General features: G+C 40.9%; 1 protein-coding gene across 1 annotated transcript in view; it reads right to left on the bottom strand.

Annotated features, from left to right (window-relative positions):
- The window catches only part of SYTL2 (synaptotagmin-like 2), a 43,824-nt gene extending 32,946 nt beyond the window's left edge, over positions 1–10,878 (bottom strand). Inside the window, exon 1 of the mRNA XM_009323463.1 lies at positions 10,778–10,878. Coding sequence (XP_009321738.1) covers positions 10,778–10,878 — 101 coding nt within the window. The remainder of the gene's footprint in view (positions 1–10,777) is intronic.
- Between the last annotated feature and the right edge of the window lie 7,569 nt (positions 10,879–18,447).

Here is an 18,447-nt window from a genome sequence, read left to right on the forward strand (position 1 = left end):
TGGAAATATGACGCAAGAACTTTTTACACAATGACTGCTTCTCCCTTTCACCTTCTTTCCCATGTGTTATTTGCCTTCTCAGAACAGATGCTCCTTAGGGCTAGGGACTGGCTTTTCAGCTATTTGTACAGCCTGCAGGGCAGCAGAGCTCTGACCCCAGCTAGTGCTTCAGGGCAGTATGACAACACATGCCCAGGGAGGTTCTCCAGCGGGAAGGTACTGAGTCACAGGACAAGTATTCAATGCCCTCACCCTGTTTGATTCAACCCTTTTACCCCAGAGACCGTTCACTCCTTTCCCCTTTGTATTCAACCACTGAAACTAGGGTGTGGTAGGAGACCTTTGCCAGTCAGCTCAGATCAATAAATCACTGTAGAAGTGGACAGGATCCCAGGCCTCTCAGCTGTGTCAGCCTACTTACTTGCTTGTTGGACTCTCAGATCTGCAACTGATTAACACAACATGAGCAGGACAGAGACAGAGGCACAGATTTGTCATGACTCTAGACTCTCATTAGATGTCACCCATGGCCAATGCAGCTATCATTTTGGCTGGAAGTGACTGTCAGGCACCTTGCTCCCACCCCTGGCTTGCTGCCTATGGAAGTTAGTGTACCTTAACTCCACCAGCTCAACAGGCCTTCTAGACTTTGGGAGATATGTTAACAAAGGTGTAAACATGATCTCAATTTACCCAGTACTTCCTTTACAAATGACCCATCTGGCTGATAGGGCTTGTATGGCAAGAAGTGACAGAAGCTCACAGCAGCTGACTTACAAACTACTTCTTCTGCCTTCTCTTCTCAACTTGATAGCACTCGACCTTTGTTAGCTTGGCTTACTTGTCTCTTCAAGAGAAGTGTTTAGCCTCTCAGTCCCATCTTTTAAGGAACTAAGGGCAACATAAATGTTAGAGCTATTCCCAGGCATTCCCCAGCCACAAATAAAGAAGCAGATTTCCATTATCAGAAATACAATTAGTTCTAGGTCTTAGCAGGGAAAAAAAGCTTTTAAGAAGCCTGCGTTCACCAACACATCACAGACTTGTTGCAAAAACAGCCGCTGAGGTTACAAATGGGAATTTTTACAATGCTACTTGAATTCTCAAGCTCTGCTATGAGCAGGCCTTAGCAGTAATATCAAACTGCTTGCACTATCTGGGCCTGTTTCACTGCTAGGCATTAGATTTAGATTGTGGTTTACCTTGAAAGGAGTTGTGGAGAAATCAGACTGCAGCCATGGTTTTCCACTGTTGTGTACACCTCAGCACACCACAACAGGATTAGAAGCCAACAGTTGATTCTGTGCCAGCTCCCCAGTCAACAGAAAGGCTAACCAAGTTGTCACCAAGAGGAAAATAACGTAATGACCAAAGAACTAGTAGGCATCCAGATTAAGATTCAGATTGCAGGCTCAGTTGCCAAGTTTGCAATTAGGAGAAAATGCAGTAATGGCTTTACATATTATGTAAGCATGTATTCTGGAGTCCCTCAGTGGTCTGTTAAAATGCCAGTTAGCCTATGTTGCAGTTTTCAGAGTGAAACAGCCTCAAGTTATAATAAAGCTAGTTCCTCTTTCTTCTACAGGAACATTAAACTCAACAAAATGAAGGTACATTGTTAAAAGGAATTAACTCTAAAATAAGCCTCAGTTCCCCCACTACTTAATATGGTTTTTCCACTATGCCTAGGTGAAACATTTTTGATGGCAAGATGACAAATTTTTCATCCCACTAGGGCATTAAGTACATGCAGAACTACACTGAATGGGCATACAAAGCAACTGCCAGGCACTCTGCAGGCAAACAGAAAATCTACACATATATTAATAGCCTTGTTTCTCCCCACCTCCGGAACATCTGATAGCGGGCTGAACCACATGGTACCACTGTAAGGCAGGAAATCTGCTCTGATATTATCAGTCCCTGTCAACCTTTCTATCAGCAAATCCAGAATGGTTTATCTTATGCTTTGTAGGCTAGTGTAATAGCTCGTTGCATGTTAGGGCAAAGTGATGACTTCTGTTTCTTTTTTTGAAACAACAGTATCTAGCAACTTGTTCAGCTATACTTCCTCAGTGTCTCTTAATTCCTTCCTCTATACTCACCTTATTCATAGCCCATACTACAAACCACCACAGAATTTGCAATTGACTCCTTAATCACTTCTTTTATTGCCTTATTCCTCAATCGACAGCTTAAACTGAGCTTTTCGGACAGGGGAGTCTGTGTGGTGCCAGCACATTCTGGGACTTCTTGTGACAAACTAAGAAGCTTTTAAATCAGGGTCTATGTTTGGCTCAAAGAGACAGATTCATTAGCATCTCACACCCCCTATTCTGAACATATTGAAAAAGCACCCCAGTGACTGGTGGCAAAATAAAGGCTTTTTAAAACCTGATACCACCATCTTACCCACAAATTCACTTACAAAACCTCCCTCCTGCAAATGAAATAGGAAGTGAGTAGAGAAGGTGGAAGGAGAGAGACTTTTGAGGAATTTATCTTCACTTCTATTTGCTGCAAGTATAACAGCAAACCTCAAACCAACAAAAAGATGACAAAGGATTTAGGCTCTGGGTCACCTTCTGAATACAGACAAGATAAACATTTTGTAGTATCACTCATGCAAGAACAGGAGTAAAAGGATATTAGACCAGGCATTATAAGTGTGATACTTGCTGATTAGATTTTATTTTTTTTTCTTTCCTTCTTTGAGAGTAGGAAACAGCCATAAAAGATTTACAAGACAAAAGGAGTTTGGCTTGTAAGGGATGTTTAAAACATTCCACTTTGCATGAGCATGCCTCTTTAGTCTGCACAGATCTAGATAAGGTGTAGGAAAAAAGTCTGTTCTGGCATTTGTTAGAGAACTACACCCAAAACATTTATAATGGGCAGTCCTGAGTTGGGAATATGGGTCATTCCTTTTGCATGGTAGCTGCACACATATGACTTTCCAAAAAAAAAAAAATCAGTTACCATTTGATTGGTTTAAGCAACATAATTTTAAACTGGTTGAGGGATATACTAGGAAGAATAAAGCAAACCAATGAGGTTATGTGACCTTTCCCCATCCTTGTCATCATGATACCTCATCAGCAACACCTCTAATTCTTGCCTTTGGGGTCTCTTTGGATAGTGAGGTTTTAGGTAGGTAGAAGTACGTGGAGACATGAGAAAAAGGCAGTGTAGTTCTGTTTGTAGTCGTGTATGTTCTTCCATTTTATGCCTATTCAGTAGTCTGGGTGTGTTAGGTCTACTAACAATACCCTGATGAATTAATCTCAGCTAGCATCTTGCTTTTGGATCCTTGGAGAACTAACTAACTAGGCTGTAGTCAGCAAAAGTCTTGATGACTAACAAGACAAACTGACATTTATTCTGAAGTCAGAACGGAAGACAGACACATCCAGGCCTGGAGCATTGGAATGAATGACTTACATGCTCATAAGCGTGAGAAAAGTCAATTGATTTTGGAGAGGAAGAAGTGAAAGCAGGCAGCTCTGTTCCCTATTGAAATACAGTCTCCACCAGAATCTGGAACCAAAATTATGATCCCAACTGCTGTGCTGAGCAAGTGTCTGTGAAACACACTGACCAGATTAACCGTGTTATACATCATTTCTCTCCAAGAAGATGGCCACATGTGGGGCAGACTGGCATGTTGTCCCCGTATTTCATTTAAACCTCATTTAAACATTATTTAATTAAAATACATTCTGCACTGAAAATGGAGTCCTTCATTTTTATATGCTTTTCTACTACGTCACCTGCAGTTAGCACTCAGACTTATTCGCCTATTAGTAGTTGCACTATCAAGTTTGAAGTAAGCTTCATTTTACAAGTAATATGTTATGAATCATGTAATTAGATACTCCCTAGGCAGACACACAGAATATGTAAATTTGTTTAGGCACTTCTTACTATGTAGAAGCTTAACTTTATTCCATTCAGGAAATCTGTAGCAAGACTGTTGAGGTTACAGAGTACAGAAGGTAGGAGTCTTTCAAGGTCTGTCATCCTTCACAATTTCTATTAGCTTCCACTTGTTTAATTTCTATAACAGCCTTCCACTGTTTAGTTTGTCTGCTTGTTTTAAAGGATTTGCATAGAGGCTCCCCAATGGCCTCCCCCCCCTCTTCATACACAACCCAAGTAAACCTGCCATGGAAAAAAAAAAGACAATCAAACAACAAATCCTTCACAATGAAGGAACAGCTATCCTGTGACAATACACCTTTGGTATTAGAGTCAGCCTGGACAGCAGTACAAGACAACCTGAATCTGAGGAGGAGAAGTTGCTAGAAAGTATCTGCATTCGCTCACAGGTTCTGCTCAAACACAGTGTTCCCAGTACTTTATAGACTTTAAAAGTAGGCATATAAAGCATAAAAGCAGCCCTGATCAAATGATAAGCCACAGGACACATACAAGCAACTGTAAGTGAGTAGAAGAGCCTGCATCATAGCTTTCTTCACACTACCAGCAAGGGCATCTCCAAGAAATTGATCCTGAGCTAAAGAATATGTTGCATTTTAGGGTTTCAGGCAAGCTACAAATCAAGACTAATCTATTCTGAAGAAAAAGGCTTCAGTTTGACACTCAGTAATACAACACAGTCCCAGGCACAAACATGTGATAGAGATCTTACCAAGACAGTTTTTGTACTGTAGGAAAAACCATACTTACTGAGGGAGTACTCAATTTAGAGGTTAAAAAGCCTTATTAGTATCTACTTTTTCCCTTAAACACACTCTTCTACCATACAAAATAAGCTCCATCCACCCTGCTTCACTAGCTATTCCAAACAAGCACCATCCAGTCAATCCATCTGCTACTAGTAGACAAGGTAGCGATCGATACTGGGAAGAAAAGGTATCAGCCCAGTTCCCAGTAGAGTTCAATGCCATGTCTGTTACCAAGACCAGTAGGCAGAGTCTCTTCCTTAACCCCAGTTATCTCACCAAATTAAGATGAAAACAGTCCTGCTTTTCTTACTGGCTCTTTGTTTGTTTTTTTTTTAAATATATCTCTGGAGAGCAACAACCAACCTACCCACCAAACCCACAGTCATTCTTATGTCAGATGGCTTTGTTTAAAAAGGATAAATAATGGCATGCACATTTTGCTAGGGAATAAAATTGCTCTATTTCCTGAACAGACACTGTATTTGGAAAGTCACATTTGGTGCTAAGTGATATCCCTAAAGGCAAATTAATCCAGAAAGCATGAGCCTTTTCCACCTGGACAGGTGCACCTTACAGCCCAAAGAGGAATGTTCTCATCTGGGTGTATTTAGGTACTTACACACCCAAGAAATCAACAATTGTGAGTGCTACTTGATACTTTGATTATTGCAAACTGTCTCAGAAATCCTGCCCCATTACCACATTAAACCAAGCATTTAAAAAAAAAAACCACGACTTTTTTAAACCGCTAAAGCTAAAAAAAGAAAAAAAAAATATAGACCAAGTTTCATTTATTTGAAAAAACGTTGTTGCTGAATTGATGTGCTGGATCCCCTCTGTCTTTGGCAATGGGAAATGCCTCTGAACAGCTTTCATCTCATGCAACCACTACACAAAGCCAAGCAAAGGCAGGCAGGCATGGGCAGCAGGCAAGTGTAGTCTTATCCTCAAGCTCCTTTGGGGAAGTACTCCAGGTTGTTCACAGTGTGATGGAGCTCTTTCTCCTTCAGCAGATCTGCCCAGCTAGAAAGAAATCAGTCGACTAAGGGCACAAGGAAAGAGCTTACAGGATGTCCCTGATTTGGCTGAAGGCAATCTCCAAGCACACACTCTCCTGTAGACACTTTGACCATCAGCACATTACACTTACTAACAAGTAAGCCCGTTAAAAGTTAATCAGAAGTCCCTGGTATGACCACTAGACACGGGTATATGATTTCAGAACTAGTTATAAAAAAGCATGAGTTTCAATTAATAACAATTAATTCCTATTTCTCCTATAATATGTCTGAGCAGTGTATGAGTGCAGATTCTCTGTTTGACAAGAGGAGATACTAAGATATCTCAGTTTGAATTTTCAGCGAAAGAGTTCAAACCACCTAATTCTTAGTCTCTTACAATAAATCAACCTATGGAGATTTATCACTAAGGGTAGAGTTAATTTCAGATTAAAAAGCTTTGTTCACATAGTAAGCAAGCTCCTTGTTGACACAAACGTATGACCTAAAAATACAAGAATTAAATATGCCACAAAGCGGGTTTAGGTTTTTTTAATGTGTTTTTAAAATCAGCTCCACAAGAATTGTAGGTTTTATTTTCTTATTAGTCACGCTTGCTTATTAGACTAATTTGAATCCACCAAGGCTTAAGGATAACACCAGTACCCTGCAAAGAACCTCAGAATCATGTTGCTAGAAGGGATGCTCTGACAGGATCTTAACATACCCTTAGCACTAAATTTAGAGAAAGTTATCGTTATTTGTGGCATCCCTGATCCAGAGCCCAAGCAAGCTCTCAAAAAACTTCTGTGTGGATCAGAAGGGATGATGGCCAGCCTAAGAGACCTCAACTAGACACAAAGTGCCATTCTGTTTACTGGTCAGGACAGAGTGCAGAGCACATACATACATACTGTGATCTTGCCTTGCCTGTAGGCCACACCTCTTCCACGTGTTATTTTTCCATTGATTTACAGATGCCCAAATTTTTATCATGAAGTAGTGCAAATGATACATATTAAGGAGTTTATAAGAAAAAGGGGTGGAGAACTGGTAGAGTGAACTTTTTTGCAGAGATTTAGTTTTAGAAAGAGTCCCTAGATCTTGTACAACAATAAAAAAGAGTGATACTTCAAAATTATGAAGTTATAATTGATGCCTAGTTACCTAACTATGCAGACACTACCAGGCTGCCACAACCATTTGAGTGGATACTGAGGACACATTTTGAAAGTTTCTAGAACATTTGGAAGAAATACCCTGAAGGCAGAATAGGAAAAACGGATAATTCTTTTTGGAAACGAAGTTAGTTTTGACAGCACCTCTAAGGCAGCATCTCTAAAGTCTATCTTCAATCAGCCCTTTAAACTTGAACTGGCACCCATGTTCAAAACCATCTTCACCAAGAACCTTGCCTCTGTTAAGTGCACCCTCAGAACTGTTATATCTAACAGAAAAGTATTTTATGAAGATTTTAAGAATGTATTCTGGTGATAGTCATTGAATGTCTTTTTCACACTACAGTGGTAAGTCTGGTTCCCCCAATGCCAATATTCAGCTCACCCCAATACCCACAAAAAAGCCTTCCTTCAGACAGCCTACAATGTAAGGAAAACTGCCTTGAAAAGTGACAGAAAAGGGTATCTGTTGAAGCTGACCAGAATCAAAAACACATTTACACTAGGGTTTCAACAGCCACACACTCCCACTGAACATTATGAGAAAGGTTAAGTGTGTGTAGCACCCAGCAGAATCAAAACCCTGAAGCTTTCTCTTTTTTTGCAATGCCACACCAATGTATGTATTAAAGGGTTTTGGCACACAGTGGTCACCACCCACCACACAAACAACTCCACATCAGAATTCCCCTATCACTAGCCTCCTTCACTTTACACAATGAGCAAACAATCCCAAGCACAGCCCACAACAGCATTGCCAGGAGGTTCTGCTGGGAAGGGCCAATAGCCACAGCAGGGAACCCTGTCGCAAAGGCGACCACAACAGCTTTCTGCCTCAGACATGCCGGTGCCGGGGACCAGCCACTCCAACACAGGAGAGTCACCCAACCGCAATCCAGAGCTTCAGATCTATTTCTGTTCCATGTTACTGTCTCCAGAAAGGACCCAAAACTGTGTTAATTCTGAACTACAGAACTGTGAAAAGAGTTAGGGGCTACGCTGAAGCTACTGCCAGGAAATTCAGTTATGTGCTTCGCCCACTCATTTGTCCAATACCCAAAACCCAGCTGGAGCAGGGTATATCAGAGATTCCTGGACAGGAATAAGGACAACAACAACAAAAATAAATAAGTCAGCAATATGATGAAAACCAGTTTCTAGTCCTGACAAGCTGTCACTTGGCTCTTCCATTTTATGCCGTTTTTCCCCTCCTCAGCAACACTGCCATTCAGGGGCTGGCAGCAGCTCCTGGGGTAATGAAGCAGAGAGAGGCATTTTCTTGCCCTAGGAATAAAGAAGGATGCAATGTCTTTTGATTTCCTTGCATCACACCCCCTTGTCATCTGAGATTTCTTCATCACACTTTTGCCCATGAGAAGAAACCGTCAATATCCACCTTCCTTTGAGAAGACCTCAGCAGAGATCAAGGAGGAAGCAGGCATGCTGTTCCCAAAACCATGCTGTTCCTAAAACTATCAGCCTGATTCAGACCAACACAAGAGGAGCCACAGGACGGGGCAAACACCTACTACAGCACTCAAACCAAGAATTAAAGCAGACTGCCTAAGGAGGCTGCGTGGGCCAGTCTAATCAGTACAGTTTTACTACAGATAAGCAATATTAGGAGCTGTTAGCAGAGAAGGGACTTCATGTGATTTGTAAAATTCCACTAGAAAGTTGCTCAAAGAGGATTCTGTCATGTTACCAGTTTGTTCACGCTCCAGGAACACGGCACAGGTTATTAGAACACGCTTCAAACCTCAGAATTTCTTCTAGAGGGAAAAAGATCACATTAAAATACTTCCATTATATACACATACAAACAACACTTTGTTCAAGAGTGTGATGTTTGTATGATGACATTCGATCCCAGCTCTTGGAATCTTCCAGGTGTGCAAGGCTGTAGAATTCAAACTAAAATATTATATCTCCTTGGCTGGAGATATGATTCAGGTAGTGTTTTAATATATAATATATAAAAAGCAAGCTCCATGTGCCACATCTATGCAGAAAAATCAGTTTCAGATGTAAGCTTCCAGCTTCTCAGAAGTTATAATATTCAGAAACCAGAAGAGACATTTTATTGTAGAAACAAACATGCTGATTACAGGCTGCTACAACCTGCAGTCCCTTGCATTTTCCACCACACCCTCTTGAACTAGAATTACAAATAGCATATGTGAATTTATACAGATAAAAATACTTGTTGACAGCCCCTACTGAGACCACTACTGAGAGTGGCTTTTTTGATTTTCTGTTCCAGGAAGGGTTCCTTTCCCCAGATACTGTTTTCAAACTCACATCTACAATTACTTTCCCTGAGCACTTTCAGACCTGGCACTGTTGTACCATTCCACAACTAAAGCCAGTATTTTTCTACCTACAGTAAAGAAAAGAAAATGCCCATTCTGATACAGCAAAGTCAGTTTTCTGCTTTTTGAAGCAGGAAACAAAACTATGTGGTGAAAACATCTCCTCCTTGGGTTGTAGTAAGATAGTGGGGAAAAAAATTGGGAACATTGCCTGTAATGATTTTTCTACCTTCAGTCTTCAGTGAAGCAAATGCCTTGAGAGGAGAACACTTTTTAACCAGGAGAAGTTACTGGTTTGCCCTTTATTGCTCTTACACTGCAAAGCGCAAGAGGAATAACTCAACAACACGCTGACCACATGCTGCCAAACGACCTCAAGGCTGCACAAGCATGCTCAGCAAAATGAACACTGCTCTTGGGGCAAGTGGCAGGCTGCTGTTTCATTTGCAGGGTAGAGTATGCCTACACAGAGGGCATTTGTCAAAAAAAAAAGAATATATTTTTCAGCAGAAGAAAAGCATCACAAATGCATCACGGTTGGAATAATTTCAAAACATTTAAATAGGAAATACAGGTCTTTGTGAGGAACATCACAATGAGAAAGCATCCTAGAGAAGATTACTGAATCAATGAGAGAAAATCCTGCCTTAGCAGGGACCTGTAAACATCTATCTGTGTTACAGCACTCTGACCTTTCAGCATCTGAGGCTCCTTTTCTCATTATTCAGCCACTTCTCATTTTGTGTACCTGTAATGGATACTTTCCTTCACACTGAAAAAAAGCCTGACTACTAAAGTCCTCATTCTTGAGCCGATAGCTATCTGTATTAACTGAAATCACTATTCAACTGCTGTTTGTAACTGTGTGGATGGCTTTCTCAATGTTAAGTCATGGGGCAATGCTGCTTTCCATACATACATCTCTATTCATGGCAGTTACCCTAATAGTAGCTCTAGGAAAACCTCCCAGCACAAAAAACACTCCAGAATTACAACACATTGCTCTGTCTGTGACACCACAAAGAAAACAGGGAGCAATTTTCTGCTTTAGCCACAGATTGCAAGGACTTCTCTTGGCAATGGAGCATGGTCCTCTGGACTGCTCTAATGCTCCACATATTTGAGGTATAACTTCATCACTCAGACATATTGCTGACCACATCCATACTGCCTCTCTCATTTGTTTGGGTTGCTAGTGCTCCTTTTGAATCCAATCCCCCCACTTATTACGCATTAGTTCAGTTTGCAGAGGTTTTGATACTTGCAAACTGAATCCTTTTCTGAGGAAACCAGGCCAGCTGCATATCAAGCCAGCTGCATATCAAGCTAGATGCATACCAGGTGTCCTTGGCCCCTTAGGGAATCGTAAGGGTCCAAATCAACAGTTAGTGTTTTGGCCAGTAATGAATCATGTGTGGTAGAGGCATTTCATCCAGAGACTATGCTAAATCTAGTCCAGAGTAAAAATCTCCAGACCACATATACTGTGGAATATGGGCCCCTCAGCAACAACTGTTTTTATCTACTCCTATGCTCTGAGTAACTCAGTATATGAACAGTGTAGGTCTTCCCAGGACAACCCAGGACACTAGATCCCTTACCTGACTCTCTCTTCTTCAGCTCTTTTAAGCTCTGCATCCCGTTGCAGCACCTTCATTATTGCCTCCTGTTCCTCCTCTGTTAGGAAGCTTAGGTCAATCATCTTGTGTGTAGGGACTGGTAAAGTGTCCAGGAGGATCTTAAATCCTGCAGAGGATAGTCTTGTAGTCCGCTTTAAAGGTATAGAAGAAAAGTCTTTTTCAGCAGGCACTGAGAAAGCTGGACCAGGTTATAGTCAGTGGCTTAAAGAGCCCCAAATGTTGCTTTCTTGCAGTAGAGCATGTGCATGCTTCCCTAGATGAGAGACTTTTGGGGAAGTGCTGCATTCCCATCGTAATGATGTCTTCTCAGCTTGTCCTCTCAGCCCTGCTTCCTGGAGTAACAGTTCATTGACCCAGCATATCCAGTCTTTAAGAACAAACAAAACATCCCCTAAAAAAGAGACAAGGAAGAACAAGCTGCAGTATCGGGGATCAGGGAAGTAGATTGTGTATGCATTTTTAATTAAAAGAAACAAGTTTTTCAGTGTGATTAAACTACTTTGTGAAGTTCAAATGGTCACTTCAAGTCAAACCTGTTTTACAGGCCGCTTGAACAAGGTGGCCATGAAAATATATTCCTTTCCAATATGACAACTCACACCCTAAAACACAGAATCAAGTGTCATTCAAATGATACATTTTAAGATAAGTGCATTTTAAGTTGTCCTTTAAGTCAGCAGAACAATTTGGAGAAGAGGGAAGGGAGAAGGGGGAGGGGGGATCAAGAACACTTATCACATTCATTTAAAGTAAAAAAAAAAAAACAAACCCAAAAAACATGTAGTCACAAGTATTGACATTGTATTCAAGAGCACACAGGAAATCTGTGTCTATAGCTATCATACACAGATAGACAAGAGCCAGGCATCTCGGAAGAAAAATCCACTGCTGCTTGCAGCCCTGATTCACAGCAAAGCAGCGGACAGAGTGAGGCAGCCCAACACGCATCCGCAGTGTTCACCTTCTGCCAGCGTAGATGTGGATCACGTCCATGAACTCCCTTCACAAGGGCTAGAATTTGGATTTTGTTTATTTAAAGAAAGATTGCCTGAACTCCAGGGACAGAAGACTTAAAGGAAGAAAACCCAACCACTTGGGCTACAACTCACAAACTTGCCATGCTGGTTTACTTATCATTAGCACATTTCTAGGACACCATTTTTGGCAAGTCACCAACCAAACAGAACAAAAGAACCATCCCATTAGGACAAGCCATTGTCCAACTTTTGGACCCTACTCCATTCCTACTAAACTTTGTGCCTTGCCCTCCACCCATCTTCTCACTCCAAGACTTCAAAGACCCCTTTGCCCTTTCAGGAGATCAGAAGGGCAGCAGCCATCACAAGCCCTGCAGGAAAACCCCTGAGGAAGCTGTCAGAACCCTGCCAAATGTAATATGTTGCAGCAGTGAGATGGGAGGAGGCTGGGAATGTGTTAGAGGAATTTATATGCTCCAGTTCAAGACTTAGGGAGCACATTCTCAAATTGGTGCGATGCCTCTTTCTGCAGGATTTTGTCTTCTATTTTTCACAAAAATGTGTATCGCTCATAAAAGCTTCTTGCATGCTACTCAGAACTAAAAGCAACAGGTTTAAAAGATTATTTCCTCAGAATCCCCTCAAACGGGAATTCTATGACAGACTTTTGACCAAAATGCTCTTTCCCCCAAAACACACAACATTCCCCACTGAAAGGTCAGGTACCAGGTTGACAAAGTCAAGTTTCTTACAGTAAACCTTTTAAACTTTCTAGAAACTGCTGTTAGCTGCTGGATGGAGTCAGAACTGCTATGTTGTTCTGACTAGTTACCTTGAGGTCAAGAGGAAGGGAACCATTTGAGTCATTTCCCTTTCCTTTGTACAGCCCCTGCTTTGGGAAGGAAAGTCAGGGTATCTATGGTCACCATAGGCTGCAATACAGCTTAATTTACAAGATAAAAATATGACTTTTACTCACAACATTTTACCACTAATAGTGTATAATTATGTCAGGAATATGATCCCATGTAGGCCCAATCACTGTCCTACAGAACATACGGAATAAACGTGAAATAATTTCTACTTAACCATCTTGAGTATGTGGAATTAGAAGTTTTGTGGTAACATGAACCTCACTGCTTTATCCAAACCAAACCGCATTTTCAAGCAGTAATTTAAAATACTGTTTTGCCTCTGTTTTATAGGCCATGGTTCCAGAGGACTATTCACTTACAAGGCAATCCCAACTGTCAAAGACAAAAGCCTCTTCTTCAAAAAACCCTCAGAGGAATAAAGGGGCGTGGGGGGTGTGCACACAGGGAGTCAGCTGTATCTAGAGTAGAGTCTCTTAGTGCCTCAGGGTTACAGCACTAATGTAATGGTGTACTACATGGATGTACTACAATGTACTACATGGATGTAATGAAGCCAGAGAAAGAGAAATAAATAGTTTGAATTTGATGTAAGCCTCAGAAGCATCCCTAGTGACAAACCTGGTGAGAGACAGAAGAGAAGCAGATGTAGTTATCGGACAAGTCTCTTTATTACGCAGCTACCATCACAACCCTTTAGAATCATCATAGAATAGTTTGGGTTGGAAGGGACCTCTAAAGGTCATCTAGCCCAACCCCTCTGTCGTGGGCAGGGACATCTGGTTGCTTAGAGCCCCGTCCAACCTGACCTGGAATGTTTCCAGGGATGGGGCATCCACTACCTCTCTGGGCAACCTGGGCCAGTGTTTCACCACCCTCAGCATAAAAAATTTCTACCTTAGATCTAGTCTAAATCTACCCATTATGTATGCGTGTGTCTGCCTTAGGCCCTTGGAGTCTGACACTGCCCTCTGGCAGACAGGATGTTGACATCGCGCTGGTCTAATGAGCACTAAAATCGTGCAACAAGTCATTGTTCTTGCTCCCCTGGCCACAGAGTTCAACCGGGAGATTAAAACAAGATATTGGCACTGGCACTATTCAAAGGGAAACTTCATCTCTGCAGGTAACAGCATTTCTTACAGATGTGGAAGGCAACTGGATCCAGGTTAACAATTATCCCCCCTGCTAAAAAAAAAAAGCCCAACCACCTTCTGCATGTGGTTATGTTTGGCTGCCATATTTATCTTCTCCATGATTCTCATTGTGATTTTGTTCCATGGGGTTGATATAACAGTTTCTCAAACAACCTGCCATCTGTAACTTTCTTTGTATTTAGAAAATGGCAGTTTTATTGACAGGGAGAAGTAAAAAGTGCTTACTATAGGGCTACCAACAAACATAACAATCCTAAATTTGTTGAGGAACTACAACAGTACTCCTTCAGCCTATGAACAGGTATGGATATCTGTTTTGACTATTGTGTGGAAACTTTTCACAACATCTGATACACCAGTCAGCATCCGCAGTGCTAATCCAGAGCCCTGGCTGCTGACTGGCAGCTGTGCACATGCTGTTCAACAGGCACAGCAGCTTACCTTGCAACCACAAAACCTTGACAGCTCAGAAATGGAATCATCAAGGATTTTTGTTGTAAATCAGGCAAGTTTCTTGCCTCAGGACAATCAAGTCTGTAAGAAACCTATTGTAGGAATGACATCTTACCATGTCTTTGTATTTAAAGAAGGCTGAGGGAAGAAGTGTTATATTGTCTATTAGGTTCATTTAAAAATCTGAAAGAAATAGTTGGACAGCATTTACAAAACAAGCTGCAGGCTTCATCGATGTCTCACAGTATTCAAATTAATAAAACTACTGGAAGCAGAACTTCAGTCCTCCCCAGCTGAACAACAGTTTGCAATGGCTGAGCATCCCCACAGGCTGTGGGAGCTCACAGCAAGCTGCACTGCTGCTAAACTTCCCAGATACCGTCATTCTGTAGAGCATTTTCTGCAACTAAGGTTGCACTCCCATTTTGTTTTCAATTAGGTGCAAGATACAACCTACCCTGACAGGCTCTTAACCATTTTTTTTCCTGGTAGATATCATACAATATGGTTCCACAGTTCACAAACCTGTGGTTTGCTAAATTTAACATACTTACTATGTCTGGCTTAACTGGAGCGCATTCTCCTCCCAGCTCTTCAGAGGAGAATCCTACCTGAATTCTGACCCACTGATCCACTTGGACTCATCCTGTATTCAGATTTACATGGCATCATATTAGTTGGTTTTGCTCCCACCTTAGGTTATGAAAAAAGCTTCCCCAGTCTTGAGTAGTGCAGCTGAGACCCTTTAGGTTCCTTTGCAAAGCTCACAACATGATGCTTCAGTTAAGGCATGTCTGAGTACCTGAAAAACTGGCCCCTGATCTCACTGGATAAGCAGTTGGAAAAAAAACTAGCAATAATCAGTTGGGGTTTTTTTCCCCCCTTTAACGTGTATCATCCATATAGTGCAAATTGTATCACATTTCACTATGGTAACAAGTCTTTAGTCACTGGAACCATGCCAGTCACAAACTGAAACCAGTGCAGTTTTTAGTCTCTGCATAAAGAAGAATAAAACCTCTTTCTGTGTGGTGTACTTGCCAACCTCCCGAGACCCACTGATACAAGTTACTGCAAGGCTGGCTTTCTGCAAAAGATTGTTAGCACTGATTCCAAACACAGATGGTAAAAACTGCTGGCTTAGAGTATAGCACCTGTTATAAGACCTAAGGCTAATTAAAAAAATTTTAAAAAATTAAAAAATTAAAAAATAATCAATGCCTTCCTCCACTTCAAGTCACCTACTACTACCACCCCAAGCTCAATTCTTTTGATTTCAATTTTTTCCTCTTAAAAGCCCCTATATATACCAGAAAGAACTGAGAAGTCTCAACAGTTTGTTTGGTGCCACTGCAAGTTCCATGGGAAGTTTTCCTTTGCCAGGGAAGTTTTCAGACCTAAGTTTCAAATAAGACTGAAAGATCCATATCAGACTGATTAAATAACAGAAATCAATAGAAATACCACGTTGATTGATTTCTGGAGAAAGGCTGTCATGCTGTTGACTAACATTTGTGAGTCTTGGGTTATTTGGCATGATTTTTTTCCTTAAACCTTAAATTCAAGTGAAACCACACAAAAATCTTCCCTTTCGTAAGAGATTTCTAATTCCTGTAATAAACAGGAATCTGAAATTATGTTTTATGTAACACACATGAAAGCTTCTATGTTTTGGCAATAAGAGAAACAGAAAGACAACCCAAGTTTCCCACACACACTCTTAAGCCACTCACAACTTCCAAGTGCTTCAGGCCAGGCACTCATCCAAAAATTCTATCTTATAAAATTTCTCAAAACCTCTCAGGCAGTTATACACCTCAATTCCTTTAAGTAAGGCTTTACATTTTTCTAGAACACAACTCTGCCCTCCCTGTTGCTTTCTCCCAAGCACAAAGGGGAATGTTAATTCAAATACTGCATTCCAAACATCATGAGGTATCACATTAAGAGGTACCACAATCATAGCTTAGATTTTAAAGTTTTTACTCAGTGTATACATATGGGGTGTAATGAGGGAGAGGCAAGGAAGAGGTTGGAGTAGTTTGCCATGACTAACATTAAGTTCATCAACAGGATCAGAAAACAAACAGCAAAACCCCGGAGTCAGCTGTTCCATCCAAATCAACAAGATTTCCTTTTGCATACAGAAACCTCATAATATCCTGAATTTACATTGCAAAATTACTTTTCAAGTGTTCCTTGTACAGTAGACCTAAACTGCTAGAGCTTTGCTCCAGAGAATTTGTCTTCCAGCCAATGCTTTCTAACAAGAGGAAGAAAGTGACAGCCAATCCTACACTTTTGGCTGCTTTTGCACCCCTATTTGTGCCAGCCTCTTCAGCTGAACAATTACCCTGTAGGCCTGGCTGATCAGCGACTCATCTGTATACATCTTCATCCCATGAAGCATTCAGTTACAAAAACCTATTGGCTCTTAAAAACAAGAGGGTTTGGTTGTATGCATTTGAAAGCTACACATTTTCCTAACTTTGTATCTTCGCTGCCACAACATATCAGCGCTAGCAGCAAGGATGAGCTGGAAGTCCAGACATAAGGCAACAGCAAGCTGAGGAAGACAGATAAATGGAATTGTGTAATATAACAATCTGCATCTGCAGAGAAACTCATTATTCTTAGAAAAGATATAACTAAGTTTGTCCTACATCCACGCTCAGGAAATAATAATCCTTTATTTTGAAGCAAGGAAGCCAAGAAGAACATGAGGAAAAATAAGAGCTTTACAGAATTGGCCCCATCACCCTGGCAGGTCACATTAGGCAGTAACGGTACCTCTGACTATGAGGCCTACAAGCTACAGCTTTGCAACAAAGCCAAACAAATCACACTCTCCTGAACAAATTTGATTCTCCACTGACATTTAAACAGTACAGTCACAGGTAATTCGGCACCATCCTAGGCTTAGGGAATATAATTTTTCTGTAAATACATGAGGCAAATCCTGTGAAGGGAGAACAGCTGATTAAGCTAAATGCTAGTGTTGACACAAGCTCAGATAGTTTAAGATGGTAATGAACATATTTGTGCAGAAGATCAGAGGATTACAGATTTCAGTTTGAGTAGTGGAGAAAGAAAAGCTATTAACTTTCAAGAGGGACTTAAGTCATCATTCAAGAGAGTTTTAAACATGGTTGCCTGCAATGGCAAGGACCTGAACTTAAAACAAACACAAGAAGGCCTGTTGTCATTTTAATTCTGGAAGGGGCAGAAGATCATCCAGTAAGATATGCATATCTGTAGCCAATCCAGCTGCTCTTTCAAGAGGTGTTATCAGAGCATTTTCAAAATGATAACAGCTAAATATACACAGCATATCATATTTCCAACAGCCCCAGAGATTAACTTAGAGAACAGTATTTGCCAACATGTATGTTTAGTCAGTGGGAGGTAGAAAAGTTCTTATCTAGCTAGTTGTGAAGCAGTGGGTGTTGGCGGAACAGGGATCTTTGCAGGAGTGGGGGATATCTATAATAAGGCAACACTGAAGTTGCTCTTACAAACACAGCAATGCTTTATTTCATTCCAGTAATAAACCTACATGTTCTCCTGTGCAATATTCATTACAATACAGTTAAGGGAAAGAATCTACTTATCCGCAATTGTAGGACCAGATAACTGCTTAAAACAGCCACAATGGTGAAAAAATTAAAAATGATACACATCAAGCCTTGCTCACACCTTACCCTTCCTCAACAGTACCAAAATGTTCCCTGTTGTTTTTAGCCTGCAAAATAGTTGCAATCTTAAAATATTCTCACTGACAGCTTTATATAATGATCTTCAGCCAGCTGTAAGAAGAAGAAATGCAGCTAGAGTAATGCAAGCACTTAAGAAAAATTCCACTTTTCTCCAGTAACATCTGCTTTGCTCGTCCACATGGCTCTGCCTGTGATTTCATTCTACTCTGGTAAGAAGTCAAGATCTTCATCACTTTGAAGACTATACAGGCAATTGTTTTGTTTTACACAAACTTACTCTGAACAAGAGAGCAAAATGTTAATAACAGAAATAAGAAGATAAAAGTTAACAGCTGAACATTGGAAAATAATAATTTGCTTTGGATGTGGCCTAATCCCTATAATCACATGTGGTATCTTGCCATTTCTTTCATAGGGCTTGGATATTGGCAGCAGTGCCTAAGAATGTCAAACTCT

This window comes from Pygoscelis adeliae, unplaced genomic scaffold (assembly GCF_000699105.1).
Source record: "Pygoscelis adeliae isolate BGI_AS28 unplaced genomic scaffold, ASM69910v1 Scaffold84, whole genome shotgun sequence".
In the NCBI taxonomy this organism is placed as follows: domain Eukaryota; kingdom Metazoa; phylum Chordata; class Aves; order Sphenisciformes; family Spheniscidae; genus Pygoscelis; species Pygoscelis adeliae.